This window comes from Crinia signifera, chromosome 5 (assembly GCF_055691185.1).
Source record: "Crinia signifera chromosome 5, ASM5569118v1, whole genome shotgun sequence".
NCBI classification, from domain to species: Eukaryota; Metazoa; Chordata; class Amphibia; order Anura; family Myobatrachidae; genus Crinia; species Crinia signifera.
The window spans coordinates 44651497-44667155 of NC_139221.1; the positions used below are offsets into that span (position 1 = coordinate 44651497).

General features: G+C 41.1%; 1 protein-coding gene across 2 annotated transcripts in view; it reads right to left on the minus strand.

The window, feature by feature from the left end:
* Positions 1 to 569: 569 nt before the first annotated feature.
* Positions 570 to 15659, minus strand: part of LOC146080167 (kinesin-like protein KIF20A) — a 32702-nt gene continuing 17612 nt past the window's right edge. For both annotated transcript variants that reach the window (XM_083187113.1, XM_083187112.1), the window contains exons 13-18: positions 7289 to 7428; positions 6541 to 6706; positions 4509 to 4587; positions 3506 to 3567; positions 1810 to 1920; positions 570 to 938 (exon numbers count right to left, since the gene is read on the minus strand). In XM_083187113.1, coding sequence (XP_083043239.1) covers positions 684 to 938; positions 1810 to 1920; positions 3506 to 3567; positions 4509 to 4587; positions 6541 to 6706; positions 7289 to 7428 — 813 coding nt within the window. In that variant the 3' untranslated portion in view covers positions 570 to 683. The remainder of the gene's footprint in view (positions 939 to 1809; positions 1921 to 3505; positions 3568 to 4508; positions 4588 to 6540; positions 6707 to 7288; positions 7429 to 15659) is intronic.

Genomic DNA, 15659 nt, shown 5'->3' on the forward strand with positions numbered 1-15659 from the left:
TATAGGAGTCCCAGAGCTCACAGTCTATATGCCTCTAAGGAAGGACAGGATTGTCAGAAATGCATCAGGTTGGTGACTTTTAAACCCCCGGAGGAACCTAAAAAGGGATTGACCAACACGGACCGGACATTGGAGGATTCGGGGTCAAACACCTTCTCTCATACCATTCTGCTGATACATCTGGGACAGGTTATGCCCACAGACCTGTAAAGTTTGATGTCTCTGGGAAGATCCCACAAGTGTTGGTTATATGCTTTTACCAGTTTATCTATGGGAGAACAATGTTTAAACAAAATCGTAATAATTTGAATATTATTATTATTTCATATTTATCCATTAAGTAAAGGCTGTAAGTTATCACCTATTACAAGAAACCTTAATAAAAAGGATGGGAGACAGCCATTAACTCACCTCCTATTGAAAGAAAGAAAATTAGCACTTGCATTATGCCGACAGTATTCTGCATCTGGGAATTGAAACTCAATGGTTCTCTTTGCATTCAACGAGATGCTCGCGGACAGCAAGATCGGCGAGTTGGCACAACTTTATAAAACCATAAATCTGTATCGTACTTTCTGAAAATGCTCTTTATTAAATTCATACCAGTAACTAACAATCTGAATACTTATTAAAATTACATAAAACAATAAGTTATATCTACACACAAATACAGAATACATATCTCATTTACGTGAGAGTAAAGGCTTCTTTCTGGCCAGGCCTGGGGTTTCTTCCGTTTTGTCTGATGATTTAGTCTTCTTTGGAGTCATTGTACTTCGTAGGTTGGAAAATAAGCCTTTTTTAGGTTTCGGTTCACTTATGTCCACAGCTGAACCAAGCTTCCGGCTTTCATCAAGCTGCTCCTGGAGTTCGGTTACAGAAGCTTCCAACTGAATGGCGCGCTCCGCCAGGTTCTGGAGACCTCGGATCTCCTGTTCCTGCAGCAGAGAAGCAGTATGGGCCATATTTACAGCACGCACAGAAAATATTGAGAGGTATACATGTTCTAACATTGGGGCAAATTTATTAAGCTTGGAGAAGAGATTAACTGGAGATAAAGCGGAGAAAAGGTAAAAGGAGATAAAGCACCAGCCAATCAACTCCCAACTGTCTTTTTCAAACACAGCTGATTGGGCTGGTGCTTTATCTCCTTTTACCTTTTCTCCGCTTTATCTCCAGTTTATCTCTTCTCCAAGCTTAATAAATCTGCCCCATTGAATTAAAAGGCCAAACCACCCCTTCAGGCAATTTTTATTAACCTTTACCCTAAAGAACGGCCTCATGGTTCTAAATGGCTTAGTTCCCCCAAATATTCAGAGAAAATCCACTTTGAATAGCACCAAGAATAGTAATCCTAGTAATGCAATCATAGTAGTCCTAGTTATGCTCTGGGATAACATGCGAGTGTTGCAGTCAAAGCAGAAGTGGTCTTGTGAGGGAGGCTATTTAGGGGTGAGGAAATATAGCAAAACCTTGGGAGATGGTACCAGCCAATCAGCGTCTGTCATTTAACACACTGGAGGGAAATTTATCAAGATTGCCAATCCCAGACGTTCAGTGGTACTAACAGGTACTACAGGGATCTGCCCGAAAAATACGGCCTGAGAATTCAGCAAATTTACTAAGCTATCGAATTCCCATGATTCGTATTGTCTGATGAGGAGTTTTCCGGCGAGGAGTTTTCCGGCAGCCCAAAAAAAAAAAATGCAGCATTGCACATATCAGTCAGATCTGTGCAATGCTTCTCTGTATAAAAAAAAAAAAAAAAAAAAAAAAGATTAAATTACAATAAATTGGATACATAGTTACCTTTATTTTAAGGTGCTGCTTCAACATTTCATTTTCTTCAGTCAGTCTTCTTACATTTAGATCACTTTCATCCCTAATATTCAGTATCTGTACCTTCAAACCAACTATCACCTAACAAAAGTAGGAAAGTTACCAATTTACATATGAATGTTCCAATCTATATACATATGGAAAAACCAAACATACAGTAATAAACATACTAAAATCTTTACTCGCCAAAACAAAAAAATGGACCGAAGTTGACTCTCCCCCTCCCCAACTCTGATCATACAGATGAAGCAGCTCTCATTACAGCTGCTCCTGGCGATAGAATCGCCATCTGTCACCACTCACCAGCCGCAAGAAGGGGGCACAGGCACTCCCCATTCCTGCGGAGCCCATCGCCACTCTTTGAACCCCCAATAACCCTGCCAGTCTCCCTGAAGCGGAAATGGGCAGGAATTCCTCCATCCGCCGCCAAGTGAAGGGGATGCGCATGCGACACTTGTGCGTCCCCATCAGATGCAGCGCCTTTCCGCCAGCTCAGGGAATCTGGCAATTCTCTGGGCTGGCTGAGAGGCGCTACATCTGTACATCTGCACAATTTTTAGGATTCAATTGAATAGCATGAGATTGTATGTATGTCTGCGCCATAAAAATTTAGACCATTCACACTCACATGCACACAATGATATGTATTCAGTACAGGTACTTCATTTTTTGGAGATATAATTACCCAAAAATTTCAGAAATTAATAACAACCTGACTCAATTTATAAAGGACACAAGACTAAGGTGTTTTATTTAATTATCAGCAGCACCGACTTAATGGTTAGCAATAGTTCCTCACATTTCTGGGATTCCTCCCACAATCCAACATCTACTGGTAGGCAGAGCTGGCCCTAAGCATAGGCAGGGGTTGCCAACCCCTCGCAGTGATCCGGGTAGCTAGGCCACTGATGTCTGCTCCTCCACAACATAGGGCATATTGTGTCAGGGGCATTACGGTGTGCAGCATATTGTCAGGAGCATTGAAGTGTGGAATAATGTGTAATAAGTATTATGGCGTGCGGCACATGTGTAAGGGGCATTTTTCGGTTATTGGCTATTTTTTTTCTTTTAGTAGCTCTTTAGAAGGTTAAATCTGCCTCGGGTAGCTCACGCCCGATTAAAATTGGAGACCACTGGCCTAGAGGCATGCATTCTAAGACTGGTTCAGCTTGACAATGGTTTACAGGGCACCTGAAAGGAAGATGGCCCTGCAGCTCGGCTTTGGCTACCTACCATGAGTGCAAGATCAAGGAGTAGAGACAGTGGGGGCAATTACAAAAGTTGCCACTGCTCCTAGAGGGGGGCTGCCAGGAAGGGCCACTAACGCTCTTGCTTGCACAGGACACACAAATAAGGATTGCTATGGGTGACGGGTGTTGTGCTAGGAGAAGGTTGCTGAGACACGAGCCTGAACTAGCGCCAGTGCTAGGGGGCACCATCTAAAGTCTTGCGTAGGGCATCAAATTAGTTAGGGCTGGCTCTGCTGGTAAGATAATTGGCTCCCAACAAAATGAACACGAATGTGAATGTGTATGCATATACATGCAGTAGGGAATATAGAGTGCAAGCTCCTCTGGGGCAGGGACAGATGTGAATGGCCATATATTCCCTGTAAAAGCGCTGTGAAATATGTGTGCTCTATATGAATAATAAATAAGCAATATACCTTTTCTTTATCTTGACAACGTTTGGTTAATGCAGTCACAGCACCAGTCAAGGGATCCTGTTCTAAAGGGAATATCAAGTATTAGTACACAGAAGACAAAGTGTTAATGGTTTGCCAACAGCAGCAGTGCTAGTGAAAGCAGGTGCCGGACGACTGACATTGGAATTCGACTGCTAAATGTCTGACAGTTGGGATCCTGACTGCCAGGGGCTATTTTCCCTTGTGGAGGTTACCCCCATGGATGAAGAATAGAATAATGGAAAGCATTGCTTAGGAAAAATGTGGCCTTTAAAAGATCTAAAAATATTTGCATGGTCTCAAGATCCAATTCCCCTTTGTCTTCAACAAAAACAATTTGGTACTTATGTATTATCTGGGCTGCCGATTTTTTGATTGTATGCCTTAACTTAAGGCATACAATCAGATGCGATGCGATATCGCATCCGACCAAATCGCATGCGATACGATGACCCGATTTTTCCATAGGATTCAATGTTAAAATGGACTGAGTCCATTTTAACAAGGAATTCAATGGGAAAAAGGGGTCCTTTTCATACCCCTACTATCCAAGTGGGCATGGAGTCGGATATAAACCTGTGGCGAGCGTAGCGAGCCACCGAGCCCGAAGCGTGGCGAGCGAAGTGAGCCCCGCGAGGGGACGGTATTCTGTGTCCCCTTGCGGGGCTCGCCACGCTTCGGGCTCAGTGGCTCGCTACAGGTTTATATCCAACTCCATGCCCACTTGGATAGTAGGGGTATGAAAAGGACCCCTTTTCCCATTGAATTCCATGTTAAAATGGACTCAGTCCATTTTAACATTGAATCCTATGGAAAAATTGGGTCCATCGCATCGCATGCGATATGGTCGGATGCGATGCGATGGACCAGATTTCAAAATCGGCAGCCCAGTTAGTACATAAGTACCAACAATTTTTACCATCATCAACTTTACTGTAAACCCATCAGGTTCTGTATCCAACATCCTCATGAGATTACTACATACCTTTGCTGGTTACATCATCATTCGATGGCTTACTTAAACCGAGTGCAATCTCCAACTCTTCAATTTGACGGTCCCTCTCCTGCAGAGACAGTTTAGGTAAGCTGGGTACATGCTGAGCGATACACGGTCCGGTTGGGTGGGTCAGCATATTACCTATATTGCTTAGTGTGTACGGTCTATATGCGCACTCCCGCATTGTCAGGTCTCGAGTGCTGCAAATCATACCTAGTGACAATGCTAGCGGTTTGGTGCCTATTATGCAGTGTGTACAGCAAACTGGACAAGCCTATTTGACGTCACCTTCATGCCACGCCCTAGAATTGAGTAGCATGAAGGTTGTTCGAGTGTACAAGAGCAATGATCTATATTTCTAGCATTACCAAGATTGTGGGCCTTATTCTGGTTCACTCTTAGATGCAAATTCCTTTTCAAATGGACAAAACCATATGCACTGCAGGTGGGGCAGATGAAACATGTGCAGAGAGTTAGATTTGGGTGAGTTATTTTGTTTCTGTGCATGGAAAATACTGACTGCATTATTTCTACACAGCCATATAGATCTCACTTCGAAGAAAAACCCCACCCAAATCTAATTCTATCTGCACATGTTACATCTGCCCCACCTGCAGTGCACATGGTTTAGTCCATTTGAGATGGAATTTGCCTCTAAGAGTGAACCAGAATAAGGCCCTGCATCTCAAGTTGGCTAGTTCGGAGCTCACAGGAAGGCTTTAAAAAAAGGCGGAGATACACTAGAAGTCACAGCAGTGTGGCCAGCCGATCCCCCTGGAGCCAATCGGGACCTTCCTAGGTGGCAGGATCACATGCAGGCCAAGTGATTGTGGCTTTTACTCATTATAATTATTTACAGTTTCTTATATAGCGCAGCAGATTCCGGTGCGCTTTACAATTGTAGAAAGTCATAGAACAAACTGGGTAACACCAGACAGACATGGAGTTAGTAGGGCCCTGTTGCAAGCTTACAATCTATAGGGACATAAGGGGGGTGGGGGACACAAGGACAGGCACCAGTAATATCATAGCAGTCCCACCAAGTTGCATGTCCAGAAGGGAAGCTATATAATAGCCAAATGCCTCTGAGGGTTAGGTGTGCGTGGAACTTCTAGGAACTTGCTAGGAAGATCAGCCTCGCAGCAGCATTCAAACTGCAGTGGCCAGAGTGTTCTTGGAAAGACCAGTAAGGAGAATATTGCAATAATATTTTTTCCTTTTCTCCTCCTTTTGGGTGTGCATTTGGGACCAGAGTTCCATCTGGACCATAGACAAACCCAACGGAGCACTAAGAATGTACATTATACTAGACTGAAATGTATAGTATGGGATAGAAGTTTTATACAGATAGCATCTGAATATATAGGATATTCCTTTATGAACATCGTGAAGTGTTATTGTCGCTCTCTTTTCCAATAAAAGATAAAATGTAATAGTTCCTCTCGTCTCCTATTATGGACTGATGATGATCATTATGGATGTTTTTTTCATTTTCACCCGTTTGTATAATTGTTCTTTTTTATGGATACATAATATTCTCTATATATTTAGAAACATATTGATAAGGACCCAATGAGATAGTATCAAGAAGGTATAAATGTATTGAGAATATTCGGAATGATATAGTAACCTATAAATTGGGGACTCTGATGATGGACTGTGCCGTGACTAAGGTCAAAGTTTAGGATCGAAACGTTAGTTACTATGCAGTAGATTTGAGAAATAAAAAAAATTACTTATTGCAAAATGGAAATTGGTGCCCTGTCTCTGGAATTGTATACAAAGCCCTTTTTGGACAAAAACAGCAGAACCCCAGCGTCAGATTTTAACTTAGTGCATGATATAGATATATACAAACACATACATACACTATGCAAGTCTACAACGGCACTCATAAATGACCTGTGGTCATAGTATAGACTGCCGCATCCTGACAGGGGTCATCTAAATACACACACACACTCTAACCCTTACTGGAGTGCACAGTTACACTAGAAAAAAAAAAAAAAGCCATTCTAACCTCTACTTTTTCCTGTTCAGCTTGGAACTCATCTAAGGGGACATAATCCTCCTCAAGGTCCTCCATGGCCTGGCGATATGCATGGTTCTTTATGGCCTTCCTATACATTTCCAGTCGGTTCTCCAGTTGTTCCTCTGTAGTTTCTTTGTAATCTTCTAAACGTTTACTAGTATGAAAGCATAAAAACTAAAAAAGTTCCTCCAAGTAACATCTCACATACATCCATCTATAGATTATCTAGAATAGTGTGTTTCTATGCATGTTCACTAGAGAACTACTGAATAGATTTTAAAATCAGGTCCTCACTGGAATGTTTCTTTAGATCCCCGATTACCAAATGTTACAAGTGTGTCCCGATACAACTTGTCTAAATATAGCAGCTTACTGTAGCGGGATCACGATGCGAATGCATCACAGAATGCCGAACGTCCTCATTGCAGCCAGCTCCCATTGTCTACTAAGGCATGGCTGGAGCATGCGTATGTAAGCGTGCTGGTACAGTATGCTGCAAGGTGCACACATTGCAGGAACAAGGAGATAGTTCCATGCTCTCTGAAAGCTCATTGTCTCAATGTTCATCAATTCAAGTACAGAGGAGTCTGACGCGAAGTTTGTATAACCTTGCACCTCACCAATGCGTCATAGCTACTGAAAGCTTTCAGTTTGGGGGTAGCATTATCTACACACAGCTTTACATTAGCAGTAACAAATTCCATAGCAACATCCTGTAAAATGTTCACGACGGTACCTCCAAGTCTCATCCAGATGCACCATCTGCTGATACATGGCCTCCCCCATTTCTTTTCTTATCTGCATTTCCAGAAGAAGTTTGCTCTGCCGCTCAGACAGCAGCTTCTCCCTCAGCTCCTCTATTTTTCTCAGTAGATCCTGTTTGGTGTAAAATAAAATAAACACATGTAATACCAAATATCAGCTAGACCGCCACCTCAATTTCTAGTAAACTGCAGCTTGAGCCAAAAAACCGTTTGTTTACTAGACAGATTTCTATACTGAAGCGATTATAGTGTAAACGCTTTTTACTTTTTTGGCCAACTCTCTATGGTTTAGGCAGGGCCGGTACTAGGGTGTCTTGCACCCTCTTGCAAACTCTATAGCTGCGCCCTCCCATATTCAATACAGTGACAGCTCACACAAATAAAGTTGGCATAGCCGCACAATAGCACCGCCAATTCAATTATACCATACAGTAGCACAATCTTATTCACATTACGCCACATGTGGTGTCCCTGATTCACAATACACCACATATACACAGAGCTCAAATTAGTAGTGCTCCTTATACACAATGCCACAGAAGTAATGCCCCTAAACATAACGCCCACAGTAGTATTGTCCCTTATAAATAAACGCCCACAGTAGTGCCGATTACACATAATACCCACAGTAGTAGGTAGTAGTAGTGATGTAAGGTGTGAAGAGGAATAAGAAAGGGGAGTCACAAGAATGGGAAAATGGGAGAGGAACAGTGAGATGTGAGGAGAACAAAGAAAAAGAGGGTGTTGTTGGAAAATGGTAGACTATGGATGGGAGTATAGAAATGATAGATGGGGTACATGTGAAAAAATACAATTAAATAGGAGAGAGAGACAGCCAGATGCTGGGCAGGGACAGCCATATGGTGGCCATGGAGAGGGGAGGGGCAGGCATATGCTGGGAAGAGAGGGGAGGCATGTGTGGGGAGATACACACAATTTTATAAGTGGAAACCCTCTAGCGCTTAGACATGAACAAAAGTACTTCCCTTTATTGGTTTTTAGATGCTCCTGTGTAGACAAGTATGTAGGATAGATCGTCCTTGTGGTGAATTTTCGTAGATGTTTTTTTAGTCCATGTAACAAACAAAAAGTAATAAGGACGTCAGTTTCATCCACACCACAATAAATGGTTCTACACCCGTGCAAAATAGATGGAGACTGTGCAAATTAATCTTCCTCTATCCAACACAAGGAGCAGACAGATGTAATCTGTAAGGATAATTTTTGCGTACCCAGACTCACATAAAAATGTGGCTGGTTCCACACATCAAGGTATCTTTTAATCTTTAATGCGTACCCAACTCACAGTTAAGGAGTATGGTATCCTCACATAAAGGTATCTTTTGACCAAACGAATAAATGCCAAGGGGATGCGTACCCCAACTCACTGGTAAAGATGCTGTACAAATCACATCAAGGTATCTTTCAGGCCACTCAGCTGGTATATCAAAAGTGCTTTTAATGACTTCCACATCCAGAAGTACACAATATGTAATAAAATCAAACAAAGTAATCACTGTGACTGCCGTGAACAATAGAACAATGGTGCAAACTAGGAGTCTACAACCTGGGTGGTCTTCCGGATGATCAGGCCAGGGAGTAGGTCAGTCAGAGTTCCAGGTTCTAGCAGTCATCTGGGGATCACCTTCCTCTAGGTACACACGACGCGTTTCGATCCTGCTCTGGGATCTTTTTCAAGTGTATAGAGGATAAAATTGAATGGGTTTATATACCCATATACAGGAAGTGACAGGACTTCCTGTTTCCTGTGCTGCACAAAATTCTACAAACATTTAAATTCATAAAAACATCCAGTACATAGTGTTACCTAATGTACATTATATCTGATAAGCCCATAGTCACATATCCCAAAAATATGTAAAGAAATCAGGGTTCCCAACGTATTTAAAAGGACGCTGGACACCGCGATACCGGAAGTGTGGTGCGTTCCACTGCACCCACTTCCGCGTGTCACGCTGCCGGAGGTTGTATGCCGCGCTCTTAGAGCCGGCGGGATGGAGGCTGTGCGCTATAGATATGCGCGGCGCCTCTAGATGATGTGTGCGTGTCAGCACAGTTATAGGTAAATCCTATATTCAGCCGGAGACCCGGAAGTGCGCGCGATGTTCGTGCGCGACGCTTCCTGATGAGGTATGCGTTCCAGCAAATAAAGGAAGTGTGCGTTCCAGCACACTCTACGGTAGACTCTATATATAGAGAGCCAGCAAATGGGGAGCGCGCGCGATATTAAAGCGCAGCGCTTCCTGATGCAATAAGCGTTCCAGCATATCTAGATTTGCGTTCCAGCTAGTTAAAAAACGAGCTGCCATATAACAAAATAAAACATGCAGCTTAAAAATGTTAAAAGGTTAAAAAAATCTATTGGGAGAGATGACTAGGGGCTGTACAAAAATACAAAAGTACAAAAATACAAAATCAACATACACATATACATAATAAAAAAGCATGTATAGTATAAAGCGTCCGTGTATTTCATTATTTCTTCCTGATGGCCTGGATGAAATGCTACAGAAAAAGAGAAAGAGGCATGCCTAAGGATACATAATAAAAAAAGTTCATAATAAAATAATTTCTCATAAAAACCATTTTAGTTCAAAATCACTATTGTGGCCACCCGGAAATAGTGTATTGAATTTGAAGATATATTCCATTTCGGCTTTTGCCAGTTTACTTGCCACATCTTTATCTCTTAAATCTGCACTCACGGTTTTTAACCCAAAAAAACCTGATATATAAGCAGGTGAACACTTGTGTGCAGTTTTAAAATGGGCGGATAATGCATGTGTTTCGACTCCTTTTTTTATATTGCGCACATGCTCGGCAATACGGACTTTTAAAGCCCTTGACGTACGGCCGATATAAAACTTGTTGCATGTACATCTAATAGCATATACTACATTTTGGCTATTACAAGTGATGAAATCACAAATTTTTACCTCTTTCCCATTTATAAAAATTTCCGTGATTTTGTTTTTTCCTTCCCCATTTATATGTCTACATGGTAAGCACAAACCGCATCTATAAAAGCCCATTGATCTAATCCTCCCAGGTCGAACTGGAGGTTTTAATTGGCTGGATGTCAGTTTATTTTTCAAATTAGGTGCCTTTCTGTAGATGCAAGTTGGTTTATCTGGGATCAGATTTTTCAGTATAGGGTCCTTATGCAGTATTGGCCAGTGTTTCTTAATGGATTTTTCGATTTCCCTATGTCTAGGGTTATATCCTGTTATAAAGGCAAACTCAAATTTGTTATCCTTTGTTTTCTGAGCCTTGGATTTGACTGTCATTAGAGTATTCCGGTCTATGTCTTTCACATTTTGGAAATGGAAGAAATAATGAAATACACGGACGCTTTATACTATACATGCTTTTTTATTATGTATATGTGTATGTTGATTTTGTATTTTTGTACTTTTGTATTTTTGTACAGCCCCTAGTCATCTCTCCCAATAGATTTTTTTAACCTTTTAACATTTTTAAGCTGCATGTTTTATTTTGTTATATGGCAGCTCGTTTTTTAACTAGCTGGAACGCAAATCTAGATATGCTGGAACGCTTATTGCATCAGGAAGCGCTGCGCTTTAATATCGCGCGCGCTCCCCATTTGCTGGCTCTCTATATATAGAGTCTACCGTAGAGTGTGCTGGAACGCACACTTCCTTTATTTGCTGGAACGCATACCTCATCAGGAAGCGTCGCGCACGAACATCGCGCGCACTTCCGGGTCTCCGGCTGAATATAGGATTTACCTATAACTGTGCTGACACGCACACATCATCTAGAGGCGCCGCGCATATCTATAGCGCACAGCCTCCATCCCGCCGGCTCTAAGAGCGCGGCATACAACCTCCGGCAGCGTGACACGCGGAAGTGGGTGCAGTGGAACGCACCACACTTCCGGTATCGCGGTGTCCAGCGTCCTTTTAAATACGTTGGGAACCCTGATTTCTTTACATATTTTTGGGATATGTGACTATGGGCTTATCAGATATAATGTACATTAGGTAACACTATGTACTGGATGTTTTTATGAATTTAAATGTTTGTAGAATTTTGTGCAGCACAGGAAACAGGAAGTCCTGTCACTTCCTGTATATGGGTATATAAACCCATTCAATTTTATCCTCTATACACTTGAAAAAGATCCCAGAGCAGGATCGAAACGCGTCGTGTGTACCTAGAGGAAGGTGATCCCCAGATGACTGCTAGAACCTGGAACTCTGACTGACCTACTCCCTGGCCTGATCATCCGGAAGACCACCCAGGTTGTAGACTCCTAGTTTGCACCATTGTTCTATTGTTCACGGCAGTCACAGTGATTACTTTGTTTGATTTTATTACATATTGTGTACTTCTGGATGTGGAAGTCATTAAAAGCACTTTTGATATACCAGCTGAGTGGCCTGAAAGATACCTTGATGTGATTTGTACAGCATCTTTACCAGTGAGTTGGGGTACGCATCCCCTTGGCATTTATTCGTTTGGTCAAAAGATACCTTTATGTGAGGATACCATACTCCTTAACTGTGAGTTGGGTACGCATTAAAGATTAAAAGATACCTTGATGTGTGGAACCAGCCACATTTTTATGTGAGTCTGGGTACGCAAAAATTATCCTTACAGATTACATCTGTCTGCTCCTTGTGTTGGATAGAGGAAGATTAATTTGCACAGTCTCCATCTATTTTGCACGGGTGTAGAACCATTTATTGTGGTGTGGATGAAACTGACGTCCTTATTACTTTTTGTTTGTTACATGGACTAAAAAAACATCTACGAAAATTCACCACAAGGACGATCTATCCTACATACTTGTCTACACAGGAGCATCTAAAAACCAATAAAGGGAAGTACTTTTGTTCATGTCTAAGCGCTAGAGGGTTTCCACTTATAAAATTGTGTGTATCTATGTTTTTGGGGGAGTGGTGACTCCTCAATAAGTGTTTGAAACTCACCAGCAGCTGCGCCCGAGGGTGATCCAATTACCAATTGTGTTGTATTCTTGTAAATTCACCTTTTTTTGGTATCACCGTTAGGCTGCAAAAAAACATGGTGCGGTGTTGCTACCTCTTTTTTACTTTTGGACCCTGGTTCTACCCCCTGACTGCTGGAACCGGTGAGCTTCTCGAGGCCTCAAAATAACATCAGGGAAACTCCCAGTGAAAGTATCAGGTGGAGTGGTCCAGGTTTTCCATTTTTTATCTCATTGTTGTGGATTGTTGTATTTTATACGAGAAAGGAGAAAAATACTCCCTTTTTTTACCAATAAAATACCGGTTGGACCTGTACCGTGTCTGAGATGTCTATCTAAAGAAACCTTGATAGGAGTAGTCAAGCACTTTGCAAGTAAGCATACAAGTACGCATAACTTTGACTGAAAGAAACCTTGATGTGTGTAGAAGGTGTAGATTACATGTAAGCATACATGTAAGAAAATCATTGACTGGGGGACACGTGGTGAACCTATTAAGACTATCGGTTGGAATAGGCACTGGTGGGAAAAGGAGGAAAAGAATATACACAAGATTTCTTCATCCCTGGGGATCACCTTTATTATAAGACTGTATCAGACAGAATTACACATTGTTTGTTTATACTTTTTATTTTTCATGTGGTATATGGAGAAAACTGCCTGAGTAATATCGTTGGACGTTTTGAACCACATATCAGGACTATAAGAACTTATGGACAGTCACAGCAGAAAGTAAGACTACATTATCCTGTATCATACAGTTGGGCGCTTTATCCCATTCATTTCTTTTTACTGTTTATATTTTACTGGGAAGGTAACTCCCAGTGAGGTTAAGTGCTGCCCCCTTTTTGCGCCAAAGATTATATTGCTTAATATTTTGTACTGCAAAAAAACATGTTTCATGCAAGAGAATGCAGATTGTCAAAATTTCAAAATGTTTTCAACAAAAATGAGGATGTTGTAGATCTTTATGACGATGATTTAGAGAATCTCATGAGGAAATTAGAACAAGTGCTGATCAGGGATTGCAAAACATGGTGGGAAATTGCGACCCTGGAGGAATACCTGGCACATAAATTGATTCCGAAAGGGCTTAAAATAGAAAAAGAAGCATCATTCACTACTCCAGACAAGGAGTTTAAAAATAAATGGAACACAATAACCGATGAATGCTCTTTTTCTCTCATGCATTTAATTATTCAGGAGAGGAAGAGAGAATTGGTAAATATTGAAAAAGAAATTACCAAGTATAAAGAACTAGTGACACCATTCAATGCATCACCTGAATATAAACAGTATGAGAATAGGATTATTTCTAGTACTAGTAAAGTAGAAAAAATGCTAGCAACAAAAAAATTAAAAAAATTTCATCGGGATAACGATATAAAAAAAGCTTTAGTCAATACAGCGGAAGAACCTCCTACCCCACAATATATAAGATCTAGAAACCCAAAAATTAACAACAAAAGGGATAAAAAAAGGAATGAATATAATGATCATTATGGTAATCATATTTATGCCAGAGAAACCAATGGTAACGCTAATCCAAGTCATTATGGCCCACCTATCCATTATGGTCCACCTATCCATAATAGAGAGATCAATAAACCACATAGAAATCAGTGGAATAGCAATCCCATTAATCCATCACGGGGATTGGAAAAAACGAGGGGAAAAAAACAGATACCCCCACAATAGACCCCAAATGAACTCATATAGGCGTGAACAGAACCATAGTGACCTGTTTGAGAGAAGAAATCTGAGGAACAGTGATCCAGACCCCCAATGGCGTAACCGCTTCACAGAATTAGATCAAACACCCAGGACCCCTTTTTTAGACAGAGGAGGCTGGAGAACTTAACGGAAATAAAAACAAACAAGACGAGGCGAGGTAAAAGGGGAGGAATAAACAAACACTCTAGAAATAGAGACAATAAACGTAAACATAACAACCGCAAAAGGCCAAAAAAGAACCTACTAAATGCAGATTCTCAACAATTGAAGATGACAAAAATCTTCAATTTGAGTAATCATAACCTAACTAAAGAAGAAACCTCCTTGTTAGGCAAAGGTTTAAAATTTGCGCCTACAAACGATATCCAACCCTTTGAGACGTTTCTGGATATACAGCGTTTCGTTAGGAAACTAACGATTAAGAAGTTCTTCGCTGACAAAGAGAATTCCAGTGACGATTTAGATACCACCAATAGTCAATTTAGACCAAAATCCGTTTTTTTCCCTAAACATCTTAAGGGCCCATACATTGAAACATTTTGCACCCTAGTGCAAGATGACATTGAGAACCTGTCTAAAAATAGCAAAAGATATAACAATAATCTCACTGCTAAAGAAAGAAAGGCCCTTAAAAACTTAAAGGAAGATAACGGCCTCATTGTGAAGCCAGCAGATAAAGGGGGGGGGGTAGTACTCATGAATTTGGAGGACTACGAAGGAGAAGTGTATAGACAATTAAGAGATGCTAATGTCTATAGCAAGCTGAAAAAAGATCCCACTGAAACTACAGTCATAAAACTAAAAAATCTAATAGAAAGATTCTGTAGTAATCAAACCATCACTGAGACACAGAGTAAATTTCTCATTCCAGAAAATCCCATCACTCCAGTAATATATGTGCTTCCTAAGGTACATAAAAGCCTGGAAAAGCCGCCGGGGAGACCCATTATATCGGGGGTAGGCTCCCTGACGGCCAATCTCTCACAATTTATTGACCACCATTTGCAGCCTTTGGTGGTCAAGAATCGGTCACATCTGAAGGATACAGGTGATTTTCTTAGGACACTTGATGGGATACAGTGGCAAGAAGGTGACACGTTGGTGACTGCCGACGTGTCATCTTTGTATACTATTATAGATCACAGTCATGGTATTGAGGCAGCTACTAAAGCTTTATCAGAGTCCAATCTTAACTCTACATTACAAGAATTCATCATAGAAGGCATTTCCTTTATCCTAAAAAATAATTTCTTTTTGTTTAAAGATGAGTTCTATGTTCAAAATACAGGAACGGCGATGGGCACAAGGTTCGCCCCCAGCTATGCCAACCTCTTTATGGGGGACTGGGAGGCCAATACCATCTGGGCAAATACGAGCTGGGGAGCGAGCCTTGTGTCCTACGTCAGATACATAGACGATATCTTCTTCATTTGGCGTGGGAGTGATGCTGATTTAGACCTTTTTTGTTCATCATTAAACAACAATGACAAAAACATTAAATTATGTTTCGAAAAAAGTCAGGAAAATATTAATTTCCTCGACATCACGGTTTACATTAAACAAAACTGCATCTACACTAAGAACTTTATGAAACCGACAGACTCAGGTTCTTATAT